The sequence below is a fragment of the Oncorhynchus masou genome, unplaced genomic scaffold, assembly GCF_036934945.1.
Source record: "Oncorhynchus masou masou isolate Uvic2021 unplaced genomic scaffold, UVic_Omas_1.1 unplaced_scaffold_487, whole genome shotgun sequence".
NCBI classification, from domain to species: domain Eukaryota; kingdom Metazoa; phylum Chordata; class Actinopteri; order Salmoniformes; family Salmonidae; genus Oncorhynchus; species Oncorhynchus masou.
This window is the reverse complement of record NW_027011265.1, coordinates 509,817-536,235: the sequence shown is the minus strand read 5'-3', so window position 1 is coordinate 536,235 and position 26,419 is coordinate 509,817. Positions and strand designations below refer to the sequence as shown.

The 26,419-nt window shown below is 44.1% G+C and overlaps 1 protein-coding gene across 25 annotated transcripts in view; it reads right to left on the bottom strand.

Moving 5' to 3' along the window:
- LOC135535382 (butyrophilin subfamily 1 member A1-like) overlaps nucleotides 1-26,419 on the bottom strand; it is a 154,508-nt gene that overhangs the window by 4,931 nt on the left and 123,158 nt on the right. For 2 of the 25 annotated variants that reach the window (XM_064962033.1, XM_064962059.1), the window contains 13 exons: nucleotides 26,281-26,310; nucleotides 25,837-25,902; nucleotides 25,648-25,668; nucleotides 22,829-22,855; nucleotides 15,742-15,768; nucleotides 11,224-11,253; nucleotides 10,854-10,871; nucleotides 9,395-9,424; nucleotides 8,764-8,784; nucleotides 6,870-6,899; nucleotides 6,596-6,616; nucleotides 3,046-3,066; nucleotides 1,165-1,239 (listed from right to left, as the gene is read on the bottom strand). In XM_064962033.1, the coding sequence (XP_064818105.1) occupies nucleotides 1,165-1,239; nucleotides 3,046-3,066; nucleotides 6,596-6,616; nucleotides 6,870-6,899; nucleotides 8,764-8,784; nucleotides 9,395-9,424; nucleotides 10,854-10,871; nucleotides 11,224-11,253; nucleotides 15,742-15,768; nucleotides 22,829-22,855; nucleotides 25,648-25,668; nucleotides 25,837-25,902; nucleotides 26,281-26,310 (417 nt within the window). Of the gene's footprint in view, nucleotides 1-1,164; nucleotides 1,240-3,045; nucleotides 3,067-6,595; nucleotides 6,617-6,869; nucleotides 6,900-8,763; nucleotides 8,785-9,394; nucleotides 9,425-10,853; nucleotides 10,872-11,074; nucleotides 11,133-11,223; nucleotides 11,254-15,741; nucleotides 15,769-22,828; nucleotides 22,856-25,647; nucleotides 25,669-25,836; nucleotides 25,903-26,280; nucleotides 26,311-26,419 lie in introns of those variants that run through there. The other 23 variants (XM_064962036.1, XM_064962034.1, XM_064962035.1 and 20 more) reach the window with 23 other exon arrangements.

Sequence of the window (26,419 nt, the reverse complement as noted above, 5' to 3'; positions counted from 1 at the left end):
AGATATAATATACTGACCAGACACAGAGAGATAATAAACTGACCAGACAGAGAGAGAGAGATAATAAACTGACCAGACAGAGAGAGATAATAAACTGTCCAGACAGAGATATATAATAACCTGAGCAGACACAGAGAGAGATATAATAAACTGACCAGACAGAGAGATATAATATACTGACCAGACACAGAGAGATAATAAACTGACCAGACAGAGAGAGATATAATAAACTGACCAGACAGAGATATATAATAACCTGAGCAGACAGAGAGAGAGATATAATAAACTGACCAGACAGAGAGAGAGAGATATAATAAACTGACCAGACAGAGATATATATAATAAACTGACCAGACAGAGAGATATAATAACCTGACCAGACAGAGAGATATAATAACCTGACCAGACAGAGAAAGATAATAAACTGACCAGACAGAGAGATATAATAAACTGACCAGACAGAGAGAGATATAATAAACTGACCAGACAGAGAGAGAGAGATATAATAAACTGACCAGACAGAGAGATATAATAACCTGACCAGACAGAGAGATATAATAACCTGACCAGACAGAGAAAGATAATAAACTGACCAGACAGAGATAGAGAGATATAATAAACTGACCAGACAGAGATAGAGAGATATAATAAACTGACCAGACAGAGAGAGATATAATAAACTGACCAGACAGAGAGAGAGAGATATAATAAACTGACCAGACAGAGAGAGATAATAAACTGACCAGACAGAGAAAGATAATAAACTGACCAGACAGAGAGAGAGAGATATAACAAACTGACCAGACAGAGAGAGACAGAGAGATAATAAACTGACCAGACAGAGAGATATAATAAACTGACCAGACAGAGAGATATAATAACCTGACCAGACAGAGAAAGATAATAAACTGACCAGACAGAGAGAGAGAGATATAACAAACTGACCAGACAGAGAGAGACAGAGAGATAATAAACTGACCAGACAGAGAGAGATAATAACCTGACCAGACAGAGAGATATAATAAACTGACCAGACAGAGAGATAATAAACTGACCAGACAGAGAGAGATAATAAACTGACCAGACAGAGAGATATAATAAACTGACCAGACAGACAGACTGACCAGTAATTGTAGAAACATTAGAATCATAAAGACTGATTACTTTGGGAAGGAGTCTGTGTTTCCTGTTGACCTCCTGGAGAGGTGGAGAGGGATTGGATGGTCTTTCTAGCTTTCCCTGAGGACAAGAACAGATAGTCAGATATAACACATACAGTGCCTTGCGAAAGTATTCGGCCCCCTTGAACTTTGCGACCTTTTGCCACATTTCAGGCTTCAAACATAAAGATATAAAACTGTATTTTTTTGTGAAGAATCAACAACAAGTGGGACACAATCATGAAGTGGAACGACATTTATGGGATATTTCAAACTTTTTAAACAAATCAAAAACTGAAAAATTGGGCGTGCAAAATGATTCAGCCCCCTTAAGTTAATACTTTGTAGCGCCACCTTTTGCTGCGATTACAGCTGTAAGTCGCTTGGGGTATGTCTCTATCAGTTTTGCACATCGAGAGACTGAATTTTTTTCCCATTCCTCCTTGCAAAACAGCTTGAGCTCAGTGAGGTTGGATGGAGAGCATTTGTGAACAGCAATTTTCAGTTCTTTCCACAGATTCTCGATTGGATTCAGGTCTGGACTTTGACTTGGCCATTCTAACACCTGGATATGTTTATTTTTGAACCCTTCCATTGTAGATTTTGCTTTATGTTTTGGATCATTGTCTTGTTGGAAGACAAATCTCCGTCCCAGTCTCAGGTCTTTTGCAGACTCCATCAGGTTTTCTTCCAGAATGGTCCTGTATTTGGCTCCATCCATCTTCCCATCAATTTTAACCATCTTCCCTGTCCCTGCTGAAGAAAAGCAGGCCCACACCATGATGCTGCCACCACCATGTTTGACAGTGGGGATGGTGTGGTCATGGTGATGAGCTGTGTTGCTTTTTTTACGCCAAACATAACGTTTTGCATTGTTGCCAAAAAGTTCAATTTTGGTTTCATCTGACCAGAGCACCTTCTTCCACATGTTTGGTGTGTCTCCCAGGTGTCTTGTGGCAAACTTTAAACAACACTTTTTATGGATATCTTTAAGAAATGGCTTTCTTCTTGCCACTCTTCCATAAAGGCCAGATTTGTGCAATATACGACTGATTGTTGTCCTATGGACAGAGTCTCCCACCTCAGCTGTAGATCTCTGCAGTTCATCCAGAGTGATCATGGGCCTCTTGGCTGCATCTCTGATCAGTCTTCTCCTTGTATGAGCTGAAAGTTTAGAGGGACGGCCAGGTCTTGGTAGATTTGCAGTGGTCTGATACTCCTTCCATTTCAATATTATCGCTTGCACAGTGCTCCTTGGGATGTTTAAAGCTTGGGAAATCTTTTTGTATCAAAATCCAGCTTTAAACTTCTTCACAACAGTATCTCGGACCTGCCTGGTGTGTTCCTTGTTCTTCATGATGCTCTCTGCGCTTTTAACGGACCTCTGAGACTATCACAGTGCAGGTGCATTTATACGGAGACTTGATTACACCCAGGTGGATTGTATTTTTCATCATTAGTCATTTAGGTCAACATTGGATCATTCAGAGATCTTCACTGAACTTCTGGAGAGAGTTTGCTGCACTGAAAGTAAAGGGGCTGAATAATTTTGCCTGCCCAATTTTTCAGTTTTTGATTTGTTAAAAAAGTTTGAAATATCGTTCCACTTCATGATTGTGTCCCACTTGTTGTTGATTCTTCACAAAAAAATACAGTTTTATATCTTTATGTTTGAAGCCTGAAATGTGGCAAAAGATCGCAAAGTTCAAGGGGGCCGAATACTTTCGCAAGGCACTGCAATAAACTGACCATCAATTGTATATAACAGATAGATGTTGGATGGTTTAGATGGTCTCTTCAGAACAAGAACAGATAGTCAGAAACACATGTTAGTGAGTTATCTTAACATGACAGACACACGTGAACAAAGACACACTCTACTTACTCAGTTCTTCTTTGAGTTCATCTGGTGTAAGAATTAAATAAAGATAGTGAGATAGTGATAATTAAATAATCATTGAATCATGAGATTTATACACTATATGAACAAAAGTATGTGGACACCTGCTCATTGAACATCTCATTACAAAATCATGGGCATTAATATGGAGTTGAATATGGAGTCCACTATTCTGGGAAGGCTTTCCACTAGATGATGGAACATTGCTGTGGGGACTCCATTCAGCCACAAGAGCATTAGTGAGGTCTCCCTCTCTCTCTTCTCTCAGAGGACCTGAGCCCTAGGACCATGCCTCAGGACAATCTGGCCTGATGACTCCTTGCTGTCCCCAGTCCACCTGGTTGTGCTAAGCGTCAATATAGAGACAAATTAGAGTCGTATTTCAATGGCTCAGACACAAGAGGTATGTGGCAGGGTCTACGGTCAATCACGGACAAATTAACACAACTTCTTTGCTCGCTTTGAGGACAATACAATGCCACCGACACGGCCCGCTACCAAAACTTTGGATTCTCCTTCACCGTGGCCAACGTGAGTCAAACAGGCCACCCCTCAGAGCCTGGTTCCTCTGGTCTACCCAGTACAGCCAGTAGAGGACTGGCCACCCCTCAGAGCCTGGTTCCTCTCTACCCAGTACAGCCAGTAGAGGACTGGTCCCCACTCAGAGCCTGGTTCCTCTGGTCTACCCAGTACAGCCAGTAGAGGACTGGTCCCCCCTCAGAGCCTGGTTCCTCTGGTCTACCCAGTACAGCCAGTAGAGGACTGGTCACCCCTCAGAGCCTGGTTCCTCTCTTCCCAGTACAGCCAGAAGAGGACTGGCCACCTCTCATAGCCTGGTTCCTCTGGTCTACCCAGTACAGCCAGTAGAGGACTGGTCCCCCCTCAGAGCCTGGTTCCTCTGGTATACCCAGTACAGCCAGTAGAGGACTGGTCACCCCTCAGAGCCTGGTTCCTCTCTTCCCAGTACAGCCAGTAGAGGACTGGCCACCCCTCAGAGCCTGGTTCCTCTCTACCCAGTACAGCCAGTAGAGGACTGGTCCCCCCTCAGAGCCTGGTTCCTCTGGTCTACCCAGTACAGCCAGTAGAGGACTGGTCACCCCTCAGAGCCTGGTTCCTCTCTTCCCAGTACAGCCAGAAGAGGACTGGCCACCCCTCATAGCCTGGTTCCTCTCTTGGTTTCTTCCTAGGTTCTGGCCTTTCTAGGGAGTTTTTCCTAGCCACCGTGCTTCTACATCTGCATTGATTACTGTTTGGGGTTTTAGGCTGGGTTTCTGTACAGCACTTTGTGACATCAGCTGATGTAAAAAGGGCTTTATAAATACATTTGATTGATGGATTGATGCCGGGCGATTAGGCCTGGCTCGCAGTCGGCGTTCCAATTCATACCAAATGTGTTTGATGAGGTTGAGGTCAGGGCTCTGTTCAGGCCAGTCAAGTTCTTCCACACCGAGCTCAACAAACCATTTCTATATGGACCTCGCTTTGTGCACGGGGTCATTGTCATACTGAAACAGGAAAGAGCCTTCCCCAAGCTGTTGCCATAAAGTTGGAAGCACAGAATCATCTAGAATGTCATTGAATGCTGTAATGTTAAGATTTCCCTTCACTGGGACTAAGGGGCCCGAACCATGAAAAACAGCCCCAGAACAGTATTCCTCCTCCACCAAACTTTACAGTTGACACAATGCATTGGGGCAGGTAGCGTTCTCCTGGCATCCGCCAAACCCAAATTAATCTGTCGGACTGCCAGATGGTGAAGCGTAATTCATCATTCCTGAGAACGTATTTCCACTAGTCCAGAGTCCAATGGCGGTGAGCTTTACACCACTCCGCCCGATGCTTGGCATTGAGCATGGTGGTCTTAGGCTTGTGTGCAGCTGCTCGGCCATGGAAACCCATTTCATGAAGTTCCAGACAAACAGTTATTGTGTTGATGTTGCATCCAGAGGCAGTTTGGAACTCTGTAGTGAGTGTTGCAACCGAGGACAGACGATTTTTACGCCCTTCAACACTTGGCGGTCCCATTCTGTGAGATTCTGTGGCCTACCACTAAACGACTGACACATTTTTGCTCCTAGATGTTTCCACTCCACAATAACAGCACTTACACTTGACCGGGTTAGCTCTAGCAGGGCAGAAACCTGACGAACTGACTTGATGGAAAGGTGGCATCCTATGACAGGGCCATGTTGAAAGTCACTGAGCTCTTCAGTAAGTCCATTCTACTGACACTGTTTGTCTATGGAGATTGCATGGCTGTGTGCTTGATTTTATACACCTGTCAGCAACGGGTGTGGCTGAAATATAATCAGTGTAATATATAATGTAGTTAATCAGTATAATATATAGTGTAATATATAGTGTAGTTAACCAGTGTAATATATAGTGTAGTTAACCAGTATAATATATAGTGTAATATATAGTGTAGTTAACCAGTGTAATATATAGTGTAGTTAACCAGTGTAACATATAGTGTAATATATAGTGTCATTAACCAGTGTAATGTATAGTGTAGTTAACCAGTGTAATGTATAGTGTAGTTAACCAGTGTAATATATAGTGTAGTTAATCAGTGTAATATATAGTGTAGTTAATCAGTGTAATATATAGTGTAGTTAATCAGTGTAATATATAGTGTAGTTAATCAGTGTAATATATAGTGTAGTTTACCAGTGTAATATATAGTGTAGTTAACCAGTGTAATATATAGTGTAGTTAACCAGTGTAATATATAGTGTAGTTAACCAGTGTAATATATAGTGTAGTTAATCAGTGTAATATATAGTGTAGTTAATCAGTGTAATATATAGTGTAGTTAACCAGTGTAATATATAGTGTAGTTAACCAGTGTAATATATAGTGTAGTTTACCAGTGTAATATATAGTGTAGTTAATCAGTGTAATATATAGTGTAATATATAGGGTAGTTAACCAGTGTAATATATAGTGTAGTATATAGTGTAGTTAATCAGTGTAATATATAGTGTAGTTAATCAGTGTAATATATAGTGTAGTTAATCAGTGTAATATATAGTGTAGTTAACCAGTGTAATATATAGTGTAGTTAACCAGTGTAATATTTAGTGTAGTTAATCAGTGTAATATATAGTGTAGTTAATCAGTGTAATATATAGTGTAGTTAATCAGTGTAATATATAGTGTAGTTAATCAGTGTAATATATAGTGTAGTTAATCAGTGTAATATATAGTGTAGTTAATCAGTGTAATATATAGTGTAGTTAATCAGTGTAATATATAGTGTAGTTAATCAGTGTAATATATAGTGTACATATTTTTTTTAGGTAAGTGTTTTCACTTAAATCATGTTGTGTTATGTCGATGTAGCATGTTGTGTCTGTTATGAATGATTTTAGGACTTTGTGGTTGTTATGAATGATATGACATGTTCTGTTTGCTATGAATGACGCAGCATGTTGTGTTTGTTATGAATGATGGAGCATAAGTGTAGTTAACCATTGTAATATATAGCGTAAATATTTTTTAAGGCATGTGTTTTCACTTAAATACAACTTACCGTTGTCTGTTCTGAGCTTCTCTGTAGACAGAAGATAAAACATTATGCATTATGGGTACTAGAACATGAAGACAGACTACATCCTCTCTATTCTGACCTCCTCTGTAGACAGTAGATAAAACATGATGCATTATGGGTACTAGAACATGAAGACAGACTACATCCTCTCTATTCTGACCTCCTCTGTAGACAGTAGATAAAACATGATGCATTATGGGTACTAGAACATGAAGACAGACTACATGAATATAGTAAACACAGAGACAACACTTACCCAGCTGTCCAGTCAGGTTTTGAAGATCATCTAGGGGAGAAATATATTTACTCATCTTGCCACACAAACAGACAGACAGGTACATAGACAGAAAGACAGGTACATAGACAGACAGACACATAGACAGACAGAAACATAGACAGACAGAAACATAGACAGACAGAAACATAGACAGACAGGTACATAGACAGACAGGTACATAGACAGACAGGTACAAAGACAGACAGACAGGTACATAGACAGACAGACAGGTACATAGACAGACAGACAGGTACATAGACAGACAGACAGGTACATAGACAGACAGGAATATAGACAGACAGGTACATAGACAGACAGACAGACAGGTACATAGACAGACAGACATGTAAAATAGACAGACAGGTAAAATAGACAGACAGATACATAGACAGACAGACAGGAACATAGACAGACAGACAGGAACATAGACAGACAGACAGGAACATAGACAGACAGACAGGAACATAGACAGACAGACAGACAGACAGACAGACAGACAGACAGAAAGGAACATAGACAGACAGACAGGAACATAGACAGACAGACAGGAACATAGACAGACAGACAGGAACATAGACAGACAGACAGGAATATAGACAGACTGGAACATAGACAGACAGGTACATAGACAGACAGGTACACAGACAGACAGGTACACAGACAGACAGACAGGTACATAGACAGACAGACAGGAACATAGACAGACAGACAGACAGGAACATAGACAGACAGACAGACAGGAACATAGACAGACAGACAGGAACATAGACAGACAGACAGGAACATAGACAGACAGACAGGAATATAGACAGACTGGAACATAGACAGACAGACAGGTACATAGACAGACAGACAGGTACATAGACAGACAGACACATAGACAGAAACATAGACAGACAGAAACATAGACAGACAGAAACATAGACAGACAGGTACATAGACAGACAGGTACATAGACAGACAGACAGGTACATAGACAGACAGACAGACAGACAGGTACATAGACAGACAGACAGGAACATAGACAGACAGACAGGAATATAGACAGACTGGAACATAGACAGACAGGTACATAGACAGACAGGTACACAGACAGACAGACAGGTACATAGACAGACAGACAGACAGGAACATAGACAGACAGACAGGAACATAGACAGACAGACAGGAACATAGACAGACAGACAGGAACATAGACAGACAGACAGGAACATAGACAGACAGACAGGAACATAGACAGACAGACAGGAATATAGACAGACTGGAACATAGACAGACAGGTACATAGACAGACAGACAGGTACATAGACAGACAGACAGGAACATAGACAGACAGACAGGAATATAGACAGACAGACAGGAATATAGACAGACAGACAGGAATATAGACAGACTGGAACATAGACAGACAGGTACATAGACAGACAGACAGGTATACAGACAGGTACATAGACAGACAGACAGGAATATAGACAGACAGGAATGTAGACAGACAGGAACATAGACAGACAGACAGGAACATAGACAGACAGACAGGTATACAGACAGGTATACAGACAGACAGACAGACAGGAACATAGACAGACAGACAGGAACATAGACAGACAGACAGGAACATAGACAGACAGACAGGAACATAGACAGACAGACAGGAACATAGACAGACAGACAGGAACATAGACAGACTGGAACATAGACAGACAGGTACATAGACAGACAGGTACACAGACAGACAGACAGGTACATAGACAGACAGACAGACAGGAACATAGACAGACAGACAGGAACATAGACAGACAGGAACATAGTTTTCACTTAAATCAATGAAATACATGCAGTTGTGGAAGCACACAAACTTTCACACACAACTTACCGTTCTCTATTCTGACCTCCTCTGTAAACAGAAGACAGAGAAGATAAAACATGATGTATTATGGGTACTAGAACATGAAGACAGACTACATCCTCTCTATTCTGACCTCCTCTGTAAACAGAAGACAGAGAAGATAAAACATGATGCATTATGGGTACTACAACATGAAGACAGACTACATCCTCTCTATTCTGACCTCCTCTGTAGACAGTAGATAAAACATGATGCATTATGGGTACTAGAACATGAAGACAGACTACATCCTCTCTATTCTGACCTCCTCTGTAGACAGTAGATAAAACAGGATGCATTATGGGTACTAGAACATGAAGACAGACTACATCCTCTCTATTCTGACCTCTGTAAACAGAAGACAGAGAAGATAAAACATGATGCATTATGGGTACTAGAACATGAAGACAGACTACATCCTCTCTATTCTGACCTCCTCTGTAAACAGAAGACAGAAAAGATAAAACATGATGTATTATGGGTACTAGAACATGAAGACAGACTACATCCTCTCTATTCTGACCTCCTCTATAGACAGTAGATAAAACATGATGTATTATGGGTACTAGAACATGAAGACAGACTACATGAATATAGTAAACACAGAGACAACACTTACCCAGCTGTCCAGTCAGGTTTTGAAGATCATCTAGGGGAGAAATATATTTACTCATCTTGCCACACAAACAGACAGACAGGTACATAGACAGACAGACAGACAGACAGACAGACAGACAGACAGACAGACAGGAACATAGACAGACAGGAATATAGACAAACAGGTACATAGACAGACAGGTACATAGACAGACAGACAGGTACATAGACAGACAGACAGGTACATAGACAGACAGACAAGTACATAGACAGACACAGACAGGTACATAAACAGACAGAAAAAGGTACATAGACAGACAGACACATAGACAGACAGACACGTACATAGACAGACAGACAGGTACATAGACAGACAGACAGACAGACAGGTACATAAACAGACAGGCAGACAGGTACATAGACAGACAGACATGTACATAGACAGACAGACACATAGACAGACAGACAGGTACATAGACAAGTAGACAGGTACATAGACAGACAGACAGGTACATAGACAGACAGGTACATAGACAGACAGGTACATAGACAGACAGACAGGTACATAGACAGACAGACAGACACAGACAGGCAGACAGGTACATAGACAGACAGACATGTACATAGACAGACAGACACATAGACAGACAGACAGGTACATAGACAAGTAGACAGGTACATAGACAGACAGGTACATAGACAGACAGACAGGTACATAGACAGACAGGTACATAGACAGACAGACAGGTACATAGACAAACAGACAGGTACATAGACAGACAGACAGGTACATAGACAGACAGGTACATAGACAGACAGACAGGTACATAGACAAACAGACAGGTACATAGACAGACAGACAGGTACATAGACAGACAGACAGGTAAAATAGACAGACAGGTAAAATAGACAGACAGGTACATAGACAGACAGACAGGAACATAGACAGACAGACAGGAACATAGACAGACAGGAACATAGACAGACAGGAACATAGACAGACAGGTACATAGACAGACAGACAGGTATACAGACAGGTATACAGACAGACAGACAGGTAAATAGACACATAGACAGACAGACAGAAAGGAACATAGACAGACAGGAACATAGACAGACAGACAGGAACATAGACAGACAGACAGGAACATAGACAGACAGACAGGAACATAGACAGACAGACAGACAGGTACATAGACAGACAGGTAAAATAGACAGACAGACAGGCACATAGACAGACAGACAGGTACATAGACAGACAGGTAAAATAGACAGACAGACAGGTACATAGACAGACAGACAGACAGACAGGTACATAGACAGACAGACAGGAACATAGACAGACAGACAGGAACATAGACAGACAGACAGGTACATAGACAGACAGACAGGTATACAGACAGACAGACAGGTACATAGTTTTCACTTAAATCAATGAAATACATGCAGTGGAAGCACACAAACTTTCACACACAACTTACTCTCTATTCTGACCTCCTCTGTAAACAGAAGACAGAGAAGATAAAACATGATGTATTATGGGTACTAGAACATGAAGACAGACTACATCCTCTCTATTCTGACCTCCTCTGTAAACAGAAGACAGAGAAGATAAAACATGATGCATTATGGGTACTAGAACATGAAGACAGACTACATCCTCTCTATTCTGACCTCCTCTGTAGACAGGAGATAAAACATGATGCATTATGGGTACTAGAACATGAAGACAGACTACATCCTCTCTATTCTGACCTCCTCTGTAGACAGAAGATAAAACATGATGCATTATGGGTACTAGAACATGAAGACAGACTACATGAATATAGTAAACACAGAGACAACACTTACCCAGCTGTCGAGACAGGTTTTGAAGATCATCTAGGGGAGAAATATATTTACTCATCTTGCCACACAAACAGACAGACAGGTACATAGACAGACAGACAGACAGACAGGAACATAGACAGGAACATAGACAGACAGGAATATAGACAAACAGACAGGTACATAGACAGACAGACAGGTACATAGACAGACAGGAATATAGACAGACAGACAGACAGGTACATAGACAGACAGACAGACAGACAGACAGACAGACAGACAGACAGGAACATAGACAGACAGGAATATAGACAAACAGACAGGTACATAGACAGACAGACAGGTACATAGACAGACAGACAGGTACATAGACAGACAGGTACATAGACAGACAGACAGGTAAAATAGACAGACAGACAGACCGGTACATAGACAGACAGACAGACAGGTACATAGACAGACAGACAGACTGGTACATAGACAGACAGACAGACAGACAGGTACATAGACAGACAGACAGACAGACGGGTACATAGACAGACAGACAGGTACATAGACAGACAGAAAAGGGTACATAGACAGACAGGAACATAGACAGACAGACACATAGACAGACAGACACATAGACAGACAGACACATAGACAGACAGGTACATAGACAGACAGACAGGTACATAAACAGACAGACAGACAGGTACATAGACAGACAGGTACATAGACAGGTACAGACAGGTACATCTCCTATCTATCCCTGTTCTCTCCTCTCTGCACAGACCATACAAACGCTCCACACCGCGTGGCCGCGGCCACCTAATCTGGTGGTCCCAGCGCGCACGACCCACGTGGAGTTCCAGGTCTCCGGTAGCCTCTGGAACTGCCGATCTGCGGCCAACAAGGCAGAGTTCATCTCAGCCTATGCCTCCCTCCAGTCCCTCGACTTCTTGGCACTGACGGAAACATGGATCACCACAGATAACACTGCTACTCCTACTGCTCTCTCTTCGTCCGCCCACGTGTTCTCGCACACCCCGAGAGCTTCTGGTCAGCAGGGTGGTGGCACCGGGATCCTCATCTCTCCCAAGTGGTCATTCTCTCTTTCTCCCCTTACCCATCTGTCTATCGCCTCCTTTGAATTCCATGCTGTCACAGTTACCAGCCCTTTCAAGCTTAACATCCTTATCATTTATCGCCCTCCAGGTTCCCTCGGAGAGTTCATCAATGAGCTTGATGCCTTGATAAGCTCCTTTCCTGAGGACGGCTCACCTCTCACAGTCCTGGGCGACTTTAACCTCCCCACGTCTACCTTTGACTCATTCCTCTCTGCCTCCTTCTTTCCACTCCTCTCCTCTTTTGACCTCACCCTCTCACCTTCCCCCCCTACTCACAAGGCAGGCAATATGCTCGACCTCATCTTTACTAGATGCTGTTCTTCCACTAACCTCATTGCAACTCCCCTCCAAGTCTCCGACCACTACCTTGTATCCTTTTCCCTCTCGCTCTCATCCAGCACTTCCCACACTGCCCCTACTCGGATGGTATCGCGCCGTCCCAACCTTCGCTCTCTCTCCCCCGCTACTCTCTCCTCTTCCATCCTATCATCTCTCTTCCCTCTGCTCATACCTTCTCCAACCTATCCAACCTATCTCCTGATTCTGCCTCCTCAACCCTCCTCTCTTCCCTTTCTGCATCCTTTGACTCTCTATGTCCCCTATCCTCCAGGGCGGCTCGGTCCTCCCCTCCCGCTCCGTGGCTCGACGACTCATTGCGAGCTCACAGAACAGAGCTCCGGGCAGCCGAGCGGAAATGGAGGAAAACTCGCATCCCTGCGGACCTGGCATCCTTTCACTCCCTCCTCTCTACATTTTCCTCCTCTGTCTCTGCTGCTAAAGCCACTTTCTACCACTCTAAATTCCAAGCATCTGCCTCTAACCCTAGGAAGCTCTTTGCCACCTTCTCCTCCCTCCTGAATCCTCCTCCCCCTCCCCCTCCTCCCTCTCTGCAGATGACTTCATCAACCATTTTGAAAAGAAGGTCGACGACATCCGATCCTCGTTTGCTAAGTCAAACGACACCGCTGGTTCTGCTCACGCTGCCCTACCCTGTGCTCTGACCTCTTTCTCCCCTCTCTCTCCAGATGAAATCTCGCTTCTTGTGACGGCCGGCCGCCCAACAACCTGCCCGCTTGACCCTATCCCCTCCTCTCTTCTCCAGACCATTTCCGGAGACCTTCTCCCTTACCTCACCTCGCTCATCAACTCATCCCTGACCGCTGGCTACGTCCCTTCCGTCTTCAAGAGAGCGAGAGTTGCACCCCTTCTGAAAAAACCTACACTCGATCCCTCCGATGTCAACAACTACAGACCAGGATTCCTTCTTTCTTTTCTCTCCAAAACCCTTGAACGTGCCGTCCTTGGCCAGCTCTCCCGCTATCTCTCTCAGAATGACCTTCTTGATCCAAATAAGTCAGGTTTCAAGACTAGTCATTCAACTGAGACTGCTCTTCTCTGTATCACGGAGGCGCTCCGCACTGCTAAAGCTAACTCTCTCTCCTCTGCTCTCATCCTTCTAGACCTATCGGCTGCCTTCGATACTGTGAACCATCAGATCCTCCTCTCCACCCTCTCCGAGTTGGGCATCTCCGGCACGGCCCACGCTTGGATTGCGTCCTACCTGACAGGTCGCTCCTACCAGGTGGCGTGGCGAGAATCTGTCTCCTCACCACGCGCTCTCACCACTGGTGTCCCCCAGGGCTCTGTTCTAGGCCCTCTCCTATTCTCGCTATACACCAAGTCACTTGGCTCTGTCATAACCTCACATGGTCTCTCCTATCATTGCTATGCAGACGACACACAATTAATCTTCTCCTTTCCCCCTTCTGATGACCAGGTGGCGAATCGCATCTCTGCATGTGTGGCAGACATATCAGTGTGGATGACGGATCACCACCTCAAGCTGAACCTCGGCAAGACGGAGCTGCTCTTCCTCCCGGGGAAGGACTGCCCGTTCCATGATCTCGCCATCACGGTTGACAACTCCATTGTGTCCTCCTCCCAGAGCGCTAAGAACCTTGGCGTGATCCTGGACAACACCCTGTCGTTCTCAACCAACATCATGGCGGTGGCCCGTTCCTGTAGGTTCATGCTCTACAACATCCGCAGAGTACGACCCTGCCTCACACAGGAAGCGGCGCAGGTCCTAATCCAGGCACTTGTCATCTCCCGTCTGGATTACTGCAACTCGCTGTTGGCTGGGCTCCCTGCCTGTGCCATTAAACCCCTACAACTCATCCAGAACGCCGCAGCCCGTCTGGTGTTCAACCTTCCCAAGTTCTCTCACGTCACCCCGCTCCTCCGCTCTCTCCACTGGCTTCCAGTTGAAGCTCGCATCCGCTACAAGACCATGGTGCTTGCCTACGGAGCTGTGAGGGGAACGGCACCGCAGTACCTCCAGGCTCTGATCAGGCCCTACACCCAAGCAAGGGGGCACTGCGTTCATCCACCTCTGGCCTGCTCGCCTCCCTACCATTGAGGAAGTACAGTTCCCGCTCAGCCCAGTCAAAACTGTTCGCTGCTCTGGCCCCCCAATGGTGGAACAAACTCCCTCACGACGCCAGGACAGCGGAGTCAATCACCACCTTCCGGAGACACCTGAAACCCCACCTCTTCAAGGAATACCTAGGATAGGATAAGTAATCCTTCTCACCACCCCCACCCCCCTTAATGATTTAGATACACTATTGTAAAGTGGCTGTTCCACTGGATGTCAGAAGGTGAATTCACCAATTTGTAAGTCGCTCTGGATAAGAGCGTCTGCTAAATGACTTAAATGTAAATGTAAATGTAATAGACAGACAGGTACATAGACAGACAGACAGGTACATAAAAAGACAGACAGACAGGTACATAAACAGACAGACAGACAGGTACATAGACAGACATACAGGTACATAGACAGACAGACAGGTACATAGACAGGCAGACAGGTACATAGACAGACAGGTACATAGACAGGCAGACAGGTACATAGACAGACAGACAAGAACATTGACAGGTACATAGACAGACAGACAGACAGACAGACAGACAGAGGGGTATATAGACAGACAGACAGGAACATAGACAGACAGACAGACAGGTACATAGACAGGCAGACAGGTACATAAACAGACAGACAGACAGGTACATATACAGACAGACAGGTACATAGACAGACAGACAGGTACATAGACAGGCAGACAGGTACATAGACAGACAGACAGGTACATAGACAGACAGACAAGAACATAGACAGACAGACAAGAACATAGACAGACAGACAAGAACATAGACAGGTACATAGACATACAGACAGAGGGGTATATAGACAGACAGACAGGAACATAGACAGACAGACAGACAGACAGACAGACAGACAGACAGACAGACAGGTACATAGACATACAGACAGACAGACAGGTAGACAGACAGACAGTAACACAGACAGGAACACAGACAGACAGACAGACAGACAGGTAGGTACGTCAGACACAAACAAACTACTTACAAAGGTAACGTTCTTCCTCATTTGAATCTGTGGATGTTGGCAAAAAACAGATAATCAGTTATTAGACATGTTGACACCTAAAACCATCGTGTTATTATCAAACCCTGCTGGTACCTCCTCAGAGCCTGGTTCCTCTGGTCTACCCAGTACAGCCAGTAGAGGACTGGTCACCCCTCAGAGCCTGGTTCCTCTCTCCCCAGTACAGCCAGTAGAGGACTGGTCACCCCTCAGAGCCTGGTTCCTCTGGTCTACCCAGTACAGCCAGTAGAGGACTGGTCACCCCTCAGAGCCTGGTTCCTCTCTCCCCAGTACAGCCAGTAGAGGACTGGTCACCCCTCAGAGCCTGGTTCCTCTCTACCCAGTACAGCCAGTAGAGGACTGGTCACCCCTCAGAGCCTGGTTCCTCTGGTCTACCCAGTACATCCAGTAGAGGACTGGCCACCCCTCAGAGCCTGGTTCCTCTCTACTCAGGACAGCCAGTAGAGGACTGGTCTCTCTCTTCCTCGGTTTCTGCCTTTCTAGGGAGTTTTTCCTAGCCAACGTGCTTCTCCACCTGCATTGCTTGCTGTTTGGGGTTTTAGGCTGGGTTTCTGTACAGCACTTTGAGATATCAGCTGATGTAAGAAGGGCTATATAAATAAATTTGATTTATCAATCGATGCTGGGCGATTAGGCCTGGCTCGCAGTCGGTGTTCCAATTCATCTCAAAGGTGTTTGACGGGGTTGAGGTCAGGGCTCTGTGCAGGCCAGTCAAGTTCTTCCATACCAATCTTGACAAACCATTTCTGTATGGACCTCACTTTGTGCATAGTGGCATTGTCATGCAGAAACAGGAAAGGGTCTCTCCCAAACTGTTGCCACAAATATTTACTTATTCTGGAACTAAGGGGCCCAAAACATGAAACAGCCCCAGACCATTATTTATCCTCCACCAAATTTTACAGTTGACACAATGCATTGGGGCGGTAGCGTTCTCCTAGCATCCGCCAAACCCAAATTAATCTGTCGGACTGCCAGATGGTGAAGCGTGATTCATCACTCCAGAGAACGTATTTCCACTAGTCCAGAGTCCAATGGCGGTGAGCTTTACATCACTCCACCCGAATCTTGGCATTGAGCATGGTGGTCTTAGGCTTGTGTGCGGCTGCTCGGCCATGGAAACCCATTTCATGAAGCTCCAGACAAACAGTTATTGTGTTGACGTTGCTTCCAGAGACAGTTTGGAACTCTGTAGTGAGTGTTGCAACTGAGGACAGGTGATTTTTACGCCCTTCAACACTTGGCGGTCCCATTCTGTGAGATTCTGTGGCCTACCACTAAACGACTGACACATTTTTGCTCCTAGATGTTTCCACTCCACAATAACAGCACTTACAGTTGACCGGGTTAGCTCTAGCAGGGCAGAAACCTGACGAACTGACTTGTTGGGAAGGTGGCATCCTAAGACAGTGCAACATTGAAAGTCACTGAGCTCTTCAGTAAGGCCATTCTACTGACAATGTTTGTCTATGGAGATTGCCTGGCTTTGTGCTTGATTTTATACACCTGTCAGAAACAGGTGTGGCTGAAATAGAATCTACTAATTTAAAGAGTTGTCCACATACTTTTATATATATAGTGTAGTTAACCAGTGTAATATATAGTGTAGTTAATCAGTGTAATATATAGTGTAATTAATCAGTGTAATATATAGTGTAGTTAATCAGTGTAATATATAGTGTAGTTAACCAGTGTAATATAGTGTAGTTAATCAGTGTAATATACAGTGTAGTTAATCAGTGTAATATATAGTGTAATATATAGTGTAGTTAGTCAGTGTAATATATAGGGTAGTTAACCAATGTAATATATAGTGTAGTTAACCAGTGTAATATATAGTGTAGTTAATCAGTGTAATATATAGTGTAGTTAACCAGTGTAATATATAGTGTAGTTAACCAGTGTAATATATAGTGTAGTTAATATATAGTGTAGTTAATCGGTGTAATATATAGTGTAGTTAATCAGTGTAATATATAGTGTAATATATAGTGTAGCTAACCAGTGTAATATATAGTGTAGTTAATCAGTGTAATATATAGTGTAATATATAGTGTAATATATAGTGTAGTTAATCAGTGTAATATATAGTGTAGTTAATCAGTGTCATATATAGTGTAGTTAATCAGTGTCATATATAGTGTAGTTAACCAGTGTAATATAGTGTAGTTAATCAGTGTAATATATAGTGTAGTTAATCAGTGTAATATATAGTGTAATATATAGTGTAATATATAGTGTAGTTAATCAGTGTCATATATAGTGTAGTTAATCAGTGTCATATATAGTGTAGTTAACCAGTGTAATATATAGTGTAGTTAACCAGTGTAATATATAGTGTAGTTAATCAGTGTAATATATAGTGTAGTTAACCAGTGTAATATATAGTGTAGTTAATATATAGTGTAGTTAATCAGTGTAATATATAGTGTAGTTAATCAGTGTAATATATAGTGTAGTTAACCAGTGTAATGTATAGTGTAGTTAATCAGTGTAATGTATAGTGTAGTTAATCAGTGTAATATATAGTGTAGTTAATCAGTGTAATATATAGTGTAGTTAATCAGAGAAATATATTTACTCATCTTGCCACACAAACAGACAGACAGGTACATAGACAGACAGACAGACAGACAGGAACATAGACAGGAACATAGACAGACAGGAATATAGACAAACAGACAGGTACATAGACAGACAGACAGGTACATAGACAGACAGGAATATAGACAGACAGACAGACAGGTACATAGACAGACAGACAGACAGACAGACAGACAGACAGACAGACAGGAACATAGACAGACAGGAATATAGACAAACAGACAGGTACATAGACAGACAGACAGGTACATAGACAGACAGACAGGTACATAGACAGACAGGTACATAGACAGACAGACAGGTAAAATAGACAGACAGACAGACCGGTACATAGACAGACAGACAGACAGGTACATAGACAGACAGACAGACTGGTACATAGACAGACAGACAGACAGACAGGTACATAGACAGACAGACAGACAGACGGGTACATAGACAGACAGACAGGTACATAGACAGACAGAAAAGGGTACATAGACAGACAGGAACATAGACAGACAGACACATAGACAGACAGACACATAGACAGACAGACACATAGACAGACAGGTACATAGACAGACAGACAGGTACATAAACAGACAGACAGACAGGTACATAGACAGACAGGTACATAGACAGGTACAGACAGGTACATCTCCTATCTATCCCTGTTCTCTCCTCTCTGCACAGACCATACAAACGCTCCACACCGCGTGGCCGCGGCCACCCTAATCTGGTGGTCCCAGCGCGCACGACCCACGTGGAGTTCCAGGTCTCCGGTAGCCTCTGGAACTGCCGATCTGCGGCCAACAAGGCAGAGTTCATCTCAGCCTATGCCTCCCTCCAGTCCCTCGACTTCTTGGCACTGACGGAAACATGGATCACCACAGATAACACTGCTACTCCTACTGCTCTCTCTTCGTCCGCCCACGTGTTCTCGCACACCCCGAGAGCTTCTGGTCAGCAGGGTGGTGGCACCGGGATCCTCATCTCTCCCAAGTGGTCATTCTCTCTTTCTCCCCTTACCCATCTGTCTATCGCCTCCTTTGAATTCCATGCTGTCACAGTTACCAGCCCTTTCAAGCTTAACATCCTTATCATTTATCGCCCTCCAGGTTCCCTCGGAGAGTTCATCAATGAGCTTGATGCCTTGATAAGCTCCTTTCCTGAGGACGGCTCACCTCTCACAGTCCTGGGCGACTTTAACCTCCCCACGTCTACCTTTGACTCATTCCTCTCTGCCTCCTTCTTTCCACTCCTCTCCTCTTTTGACCTCACCCTCTCACCTTCCCCCTACTCACAAGGCAGGCAATATGCTCGACCTCATCTTTACTAGATGCTGTTCTTCCACTAACCTCATTGCAACTCCCCTCCAAGTCTCCGACCACTACCTTGTATCCTTTTCCCTCTCGCTCTCATCCAGCACTTCCCACACTGCCCCTACTCGGATGGTATCGCGCCGTCCCAACCTTCGCTCTCTCTCCCCCCGCTACTCTCTCCTCTTCCATCCTATCATCTCTCTTCCCTCTGCTCATACCTTCTCCAACCTATCCAACCTATCTCCTGATTCTGCCTCCTCAACCCTCCTCTCTTCCCTTTCTGCATCCTTTGACTCTCTATGTCCCCTATCCTCCAGGGCGGCTCGGTCCTCCCCTCCCGCTCCGTGGCTCGACGACTCATTGCGAGCTCACAGAACAGAGCTCCGGGCAGCCGAGCGGAAATGGAGGAAAACTCGCATCCCTGCGGACCTGGCATCCTTTCACTCCCTCCTCTCTACATTTTCCTCCTCTGTCTCTGCTGCTAAAGCCACTTTCTACCACTCTAAATTCCAAGCATCTGCCTCTAACCCTAGGAAGCTCTTTGCCACCTTCTCCTCCCTCCTGAATCCTCCTCCCCCTCCCCCCCCTCCTCCCTCTCTGCAGATGACTTCATCAACCATTTTGAAAAGAAGGTCGACGACATCCGATCCTCGTTTGCTAAGTCAAACGACACCGCTGGTTCTGCTCACGCTGCCCTACCCTGTGCTCTGACCTCTTTCTCCCCTCTCTCTCCAGATGAAATCTCGCTTCTTGTGACGGCCGGCCGCCCAACAACCTGCCCGCTTGACCCTATCCCCTCCTCTCTTCTCCAGACCATTTCCGGAGACCTTCTCCCTTACCTCACCTCGCTCATCAACTCATCCCTGACCGCTGGCTACGTCCCTTCCGTCTTCAAGAGAGCGAGAGTTGCACCCCTTCTGAAAAAACCTACACTCGATCCCTCCGATGTCAACAACTACAGACCAGGATTCCTTCTTTCTTTTCTCTCCAAAACCCTTGAACGTGCCGTCCTTGGCCAGCTCTCCCGCTATCTCTCTCAGAATGACCTTCTTGATCCAAATAAGTCAGGTTTCAAGACTAGTCATTCAACTGAGACTGCTCTTCTCTGTATCACGGAGGCGCTCCGCACTGCTAAAGCTAACTCTCTCTCCTCTGCTCTCATCCTTCTAGACCTATCGGCTGCCTTCGATACTGTGAACCATCAGATCCTCCTCTCCACCCTCTCCGAGTTGGGCATCTCCGGCACGGCCCACGCTTGGATTGCGTCCTACCTGACAGGTCGCTCCTACCAGGTGGCGTGGCGAGAATCTGTCTCCTCACCACGCGCTCTCACCACTGGTGTCCCCCAGGGCTCTGTTCTAGGCCCTCTCCTATTCTCGCTATACACCAAGTCACTTGGCTCTGTCATAACCTCACATGGTCTCTCCTATCATTGCTATGCAGACGACACACAATTAATCTTCTCCTTTCCCCCTTCTGATGACCAGGTGGCGAATCGCATCTCTGCATGTGTGGCAGACATATCAGTGTGGATGACGGATCACCACCTCAAGCTGAACCTCGGCAAGACGGAGCTGCTCTTCCTCCCGGGGAAGGACTGCCCGTTCCATGATCTCGCCATCACGGTTGACAACTCCATTGTGTCCTCCTCCCAGAGCGCTAAGAACCTTGGCGTGATCCTGGACAACACCCTGTCGTTCTCAACCAACATCATGGCGGTGGCCCGTTCCTGTAGGTTCATGCTCTACAACATCCGCAGAGTACGACCCTGCCTCACACAGGAAGCGGCGCAGGTCCTAATCCAGGCACTTGTCATCTCCCGTCTGGATTACTGCAACTCGCTGTTGGCTGGGCTCCCTGCCTGTGCCATTAAACCCCTACAACTCATCCAGAACGCCGCAGCCCGTCTGGTGTTCAACCTTCCCAAGTTCTCTCACGTCACCCCGCTCCTCCGCTCTCTCCACTGGCTTCCAGTTGAAGCTCGCATCCGCTACAAGACCATGGTGCTTGCCTACGGAGCTGTGAGGGGAACGGCACCGCAGTACCTCCAGGCTCTGATCAGGCCCTACACCCAAGCAAGGGCACTGCGTTCATCCACCTCTGGCCTGCTCGCCTCCCTACCATTGAGGAAGTACAGTTCCCGCTCAGCCCAGTCAAAACTGTTCGCTGCTCTGGCCCCCAATGGTGGAACAAACTCCCTCACGACGCCAGGACAGCGGAGTCAATCACCACCTTCCGGAGACACCTGAAACCCCACCTCTTCAAGGAATACCTAGGATAGGATAAGTAATCCTTCTCACCACCCCCACCCCCCTTAATGATTTAGATACACTATTGTAAAGTGGCTGTTCCACTGGATGTCAGAAGGTGAATTCACCAATTTGTAAGTCGCTCTGGATAAGAGCGTCTGCTAAATGACTTAAATGTAAATGTAAATGTAATAGACAGACAGGTACATAGACAGACAGACAGGTACATAAAAAGACAGACAGACAGGTACATAAACAGACAGACAGACAGGTACATAGACAGACATACAGGTACATAGACAGACAGACAGGTACATAGACAGGCAGACAGGTACATAGACAGACAGGTACATAGACAGGCAGACAGGTACATAGACAGACAGACAAGAACATTGACAGGTACATAGACAGACAGACAGACAGACAGACAGACAGAGGGGTATATAGACAGACAGACAGGAACATAGACAGACAGACAGACAGGTACATAGACAGGCAGACAGGTACATAAACAGACAGACAGACAGGTACATATACAGACAGACAGGTACATAGACAGACAGACAGGTACATAGACAGGCAGACAGGTACATAGACAGACAGACAGGTACATAGACAGACAGACAAGAACATAGACAGACAGACAAGAACATAGACAGACAGACAAGAACATAGACAGGTACATAGACATACAGACAGAGGGGTATATAGACAGACAGACAGGAACATAGACAGACAGACAGACAGACAGACAGACAGACAGACAGACAGACAGGTACATAGACATACAGACAGACAGACAGGTAGACAGACAGACAGTAACACAGACAGGAACACAGACAGACAGACAGACAGACAGGTAGGTACGTCAGACACAAACAAACTACTTACAAAGGTAACGTTCTTCCTCATTTGAATCTGTGGATGTTGGCAAAAAACAGATAATCAGTTATTAGACATGTTGACACCTAAAACCATCGTGTTATTATCAAACCCTGCTGGTACCTCCTCAGAGCCTGGTTCCTCTGGTCTACCCAGTACAGCCAGTAGAGGACTGGTCACCCCTCAGAGCCTGGTTCCTCTCTCCCCAGTACAGCCAGTAGAGGACTGGTCACCCCTCAGAGCCTGGTTCCTCTGGTCTACCCAGTACAGCCAGTAGAGGACTGGTCACCCCTCAGAGCCTGGTTCCTCTCTCCCCAGTACAGCCAGTAGAGGACTGGTCACCCCTCAGAGCCTGGTTCCTCTCTACCCAGTACAGCCAGTAGAGGACTGGTCACCCCTCAGAGCCTGGTTCCTCTGGTCTACCCAGTACATCCAGTAGAGGACTGGCCACCCCTCAGAGCCTGGTTCCTCTCTACTCAGGACAGCCAGTAGAGGACTGGTCTCTCTCTTCCTCGGTTTCTGCCTTTCTAGGGAGTTTTTCCTAGCCAACGTGCTTCTCCACCTGCATTGCTTGCTGTTTGGGGTTTTAGGCTGGGTTTCTGTACAGCACTTTGAGATATCAGCTGATGTAAGAAGGGCTATATAAATAAATTTGATTTATCAATCGATGCTGGGCGATTAGGCCTGGCTCGCAGTCGGTGTTCCAATTCATCTCAAAGGTGTTTGACGGGGTTGAGGTCAGGGCTCTGTGCAGGCCAGTCAAGTTCTTCCATACCAATCTTGACAAACCATTTCTGTATGGACCTCACTTTGTGCATAGTGGCATTGTCATGCAGAAACAGGAAAGGGTCTCTCCCAAACTGTTGCCACAAATATTTACTTATTCTGGAACTAAGGGGCCCAAAACATGAAACAGCCCCAGACCATTATTTATCCTCCACCAAATTTTACAGTTGACACAATGCATTGGGGCGGTAGCGTTCTCTAGCATCCGCCAAACCCAAATTAATCTGTCGGACTGCCAGATGGTGAAGCGTGATTCATCACTCCAGAGAACGTATTTCCACTAGTCCAGAGTCCAATGGCGGTGAGCTTTACATCACTCCACCCGAATCTTGGCATTGAGCATGGTGGTCTTAGGCTTGTGTGCGGCTGCTCGGCCATGGAAACCCATTTCATGAAGCTCCAGACAAACAGTTATTGTGTTGACGTTGCTTCCAGAGACAGTTTGGAACTCTGTAGTGAGTGTTGCAACTGAGGACAGGTGATTTTTACGCCCTTCAACACTTGGCGGTCCCATTCTGTGAGATTCTGTGGCCTACCACTAAACGACTGACACATTTTTGCTCCTAGATGTTTCCACTCCACAATAACAGCACTTACAGTTGACCGGGTTAGCTCTAGCAGGGCAGAAACCTGACGAACTGACTTGTTGGGAAGGTGGCATCCTAAGACAGTGCAACATTGAAAGTCACTGAGCTCTTCAGTAAGGCCATTCTACTGACAATGTTTGTCTATGGAGATTGCCTGGCTTTGTGCTTGATTTTATACACCTGTCAGAAACAGGTGTGGCTGAAATAGAATCTACTAATTTAAAGAGTTGTCCACATACTTTTATATATATAGTGTAGTTAACCAGTGTAATATATAGTGTAGTTAATCAGTGTAATATATAGTGTAATTAATCAGTGTAATATATAGTGTAGTTAATCAGTGTAATATATAGTGTAGTTAACCAGTGTAATATAGTGTAGTTAATCAGTGTAATATACAGTGTAGTTAATCAGTGTAATATATAGTGTAATATATAGTGTAGTTAGTCAGTGTAATATATAGGGTAGTTAACCAATGTAATATATAGTGTAGTTAACCAGTGTAATATATAGTGTAGTTAATCAGTGTAATATATAGTGTAGTTAACCAGTGTAATATATAGTGTAGTTAACCAGTGTAATATATAGTGTAGTTAATATATAGTGTAGTTAATCGGTGTAATATATAGTGTAGTTAATCAGTGTAATATATAGTGTAATATATAGTGTAGCTAACCAGTGTAATATATAGTGTAGTTAATCAGTGTAATATATAGTGTAATATATAGTGTAATATATAGTGTAGTTAATCAGTGTAATATATAGTGTAGTTAATCAGTGTCATATATAGTGTAGTTAATCAGTGTCATATATAGTGTAGTTAACCAGTGTAATATAGTGTAGTTAATCAGTGTAATATATAGTGTAGTTAATCAGTGTAATATATAGTGTAATATATAGTGTAATATATAGTGTAGTTAATCAGTGTCATATATAGTGTAGTTAATCAGTGTCATATATAGTGTAGTTAACCAGTGTAATATATAGTGTAGTTAACCAGTGTAATATATAGTGTAGTTAATCAGTGTAATATATAGTGTAGTTAACCAGTGTAATATATAGTGTAGTTAATATATAGTGTAGTTAATCAGTGTAATATATAGTGTAGTTAATCAGTGTAATATATAGTGTAGTTAACCAGTGTAATGTATAGTGTAGTTAATCAGTGTAATGTATAGTGTAGTTAATCAGTGTAATATATAGTGTAGTTAATCAGTGTAATATATAGTGTAGTTAATATATAGTGTAGTTAATCAGTGTAATATATAGTGTAGTTAATCAGTGTAATATATAGTGTAGTTAATATATAGTGTAGTTAATCAGTGTAATATATAGTGTAGTTAATCAGTGTAATATATAGTGTAGTTACCCTATGTAATATAGTGTAAATATTTTTAAGGAAAATGTTTTCACTTAAATCAATGAAATACATGCAGTTGTGGAAGCACAACTTACCGTTTTCTTTTCTGAACTTCTCTGTAGACAGAAGACAGAGAAGATAAAACATGATGTATTATGGGTACTAGAACATGAAGACAGACTATATCATCTCTATTCTGACCTCCTCTGTAGACAGTAGATAAAACATGATGCATTATGGGTACTAGAACATGAAGTTGGAGAAAGACAGACTTTCAAACTCACCCCTCTGTTTTATAACCTTCTCTGTAGACAGAAGGCAGAAGATAAAAACATGCTGCATTATGGGTACTAGAACATGAAGACAGACAACATCATCTCTATTCTGACCTCCCCTGTAGACAGTAGATAAAACATGGTGCATTATGGGTACTAGAACATGAAGACAGACTACATCCTCTCTATTCTGACCTCCTCTGGAGACAGTAGATAAAACATGATGCATTATGGGTACTAGAACATGAAGACAGACTACATCCTCTCTCTTCTGACCTCCTCTGTAGACAGTAGATAAAACATGATGTATTATGGGTACGAGAACATGAAGACAGACTACATCCTCTCTATTCTGACCTCCTCTGTAGACAGTAGATAAAACATGATGCATTATGGGTACTAGAACATGTAGATAGACTACATGAATATATTAAAAACAGAGACAACACTTACCCAGCTGTCCAGTCAGGTTTTGAAGATCATCTAGGGGAGAAATATATTTACTCATCTTGCCACCAAAACAGACAGACAGGTACATAGACAGAAACACAGACAAGAACATAGACAGACACAGACAGACAGGTACATAGAC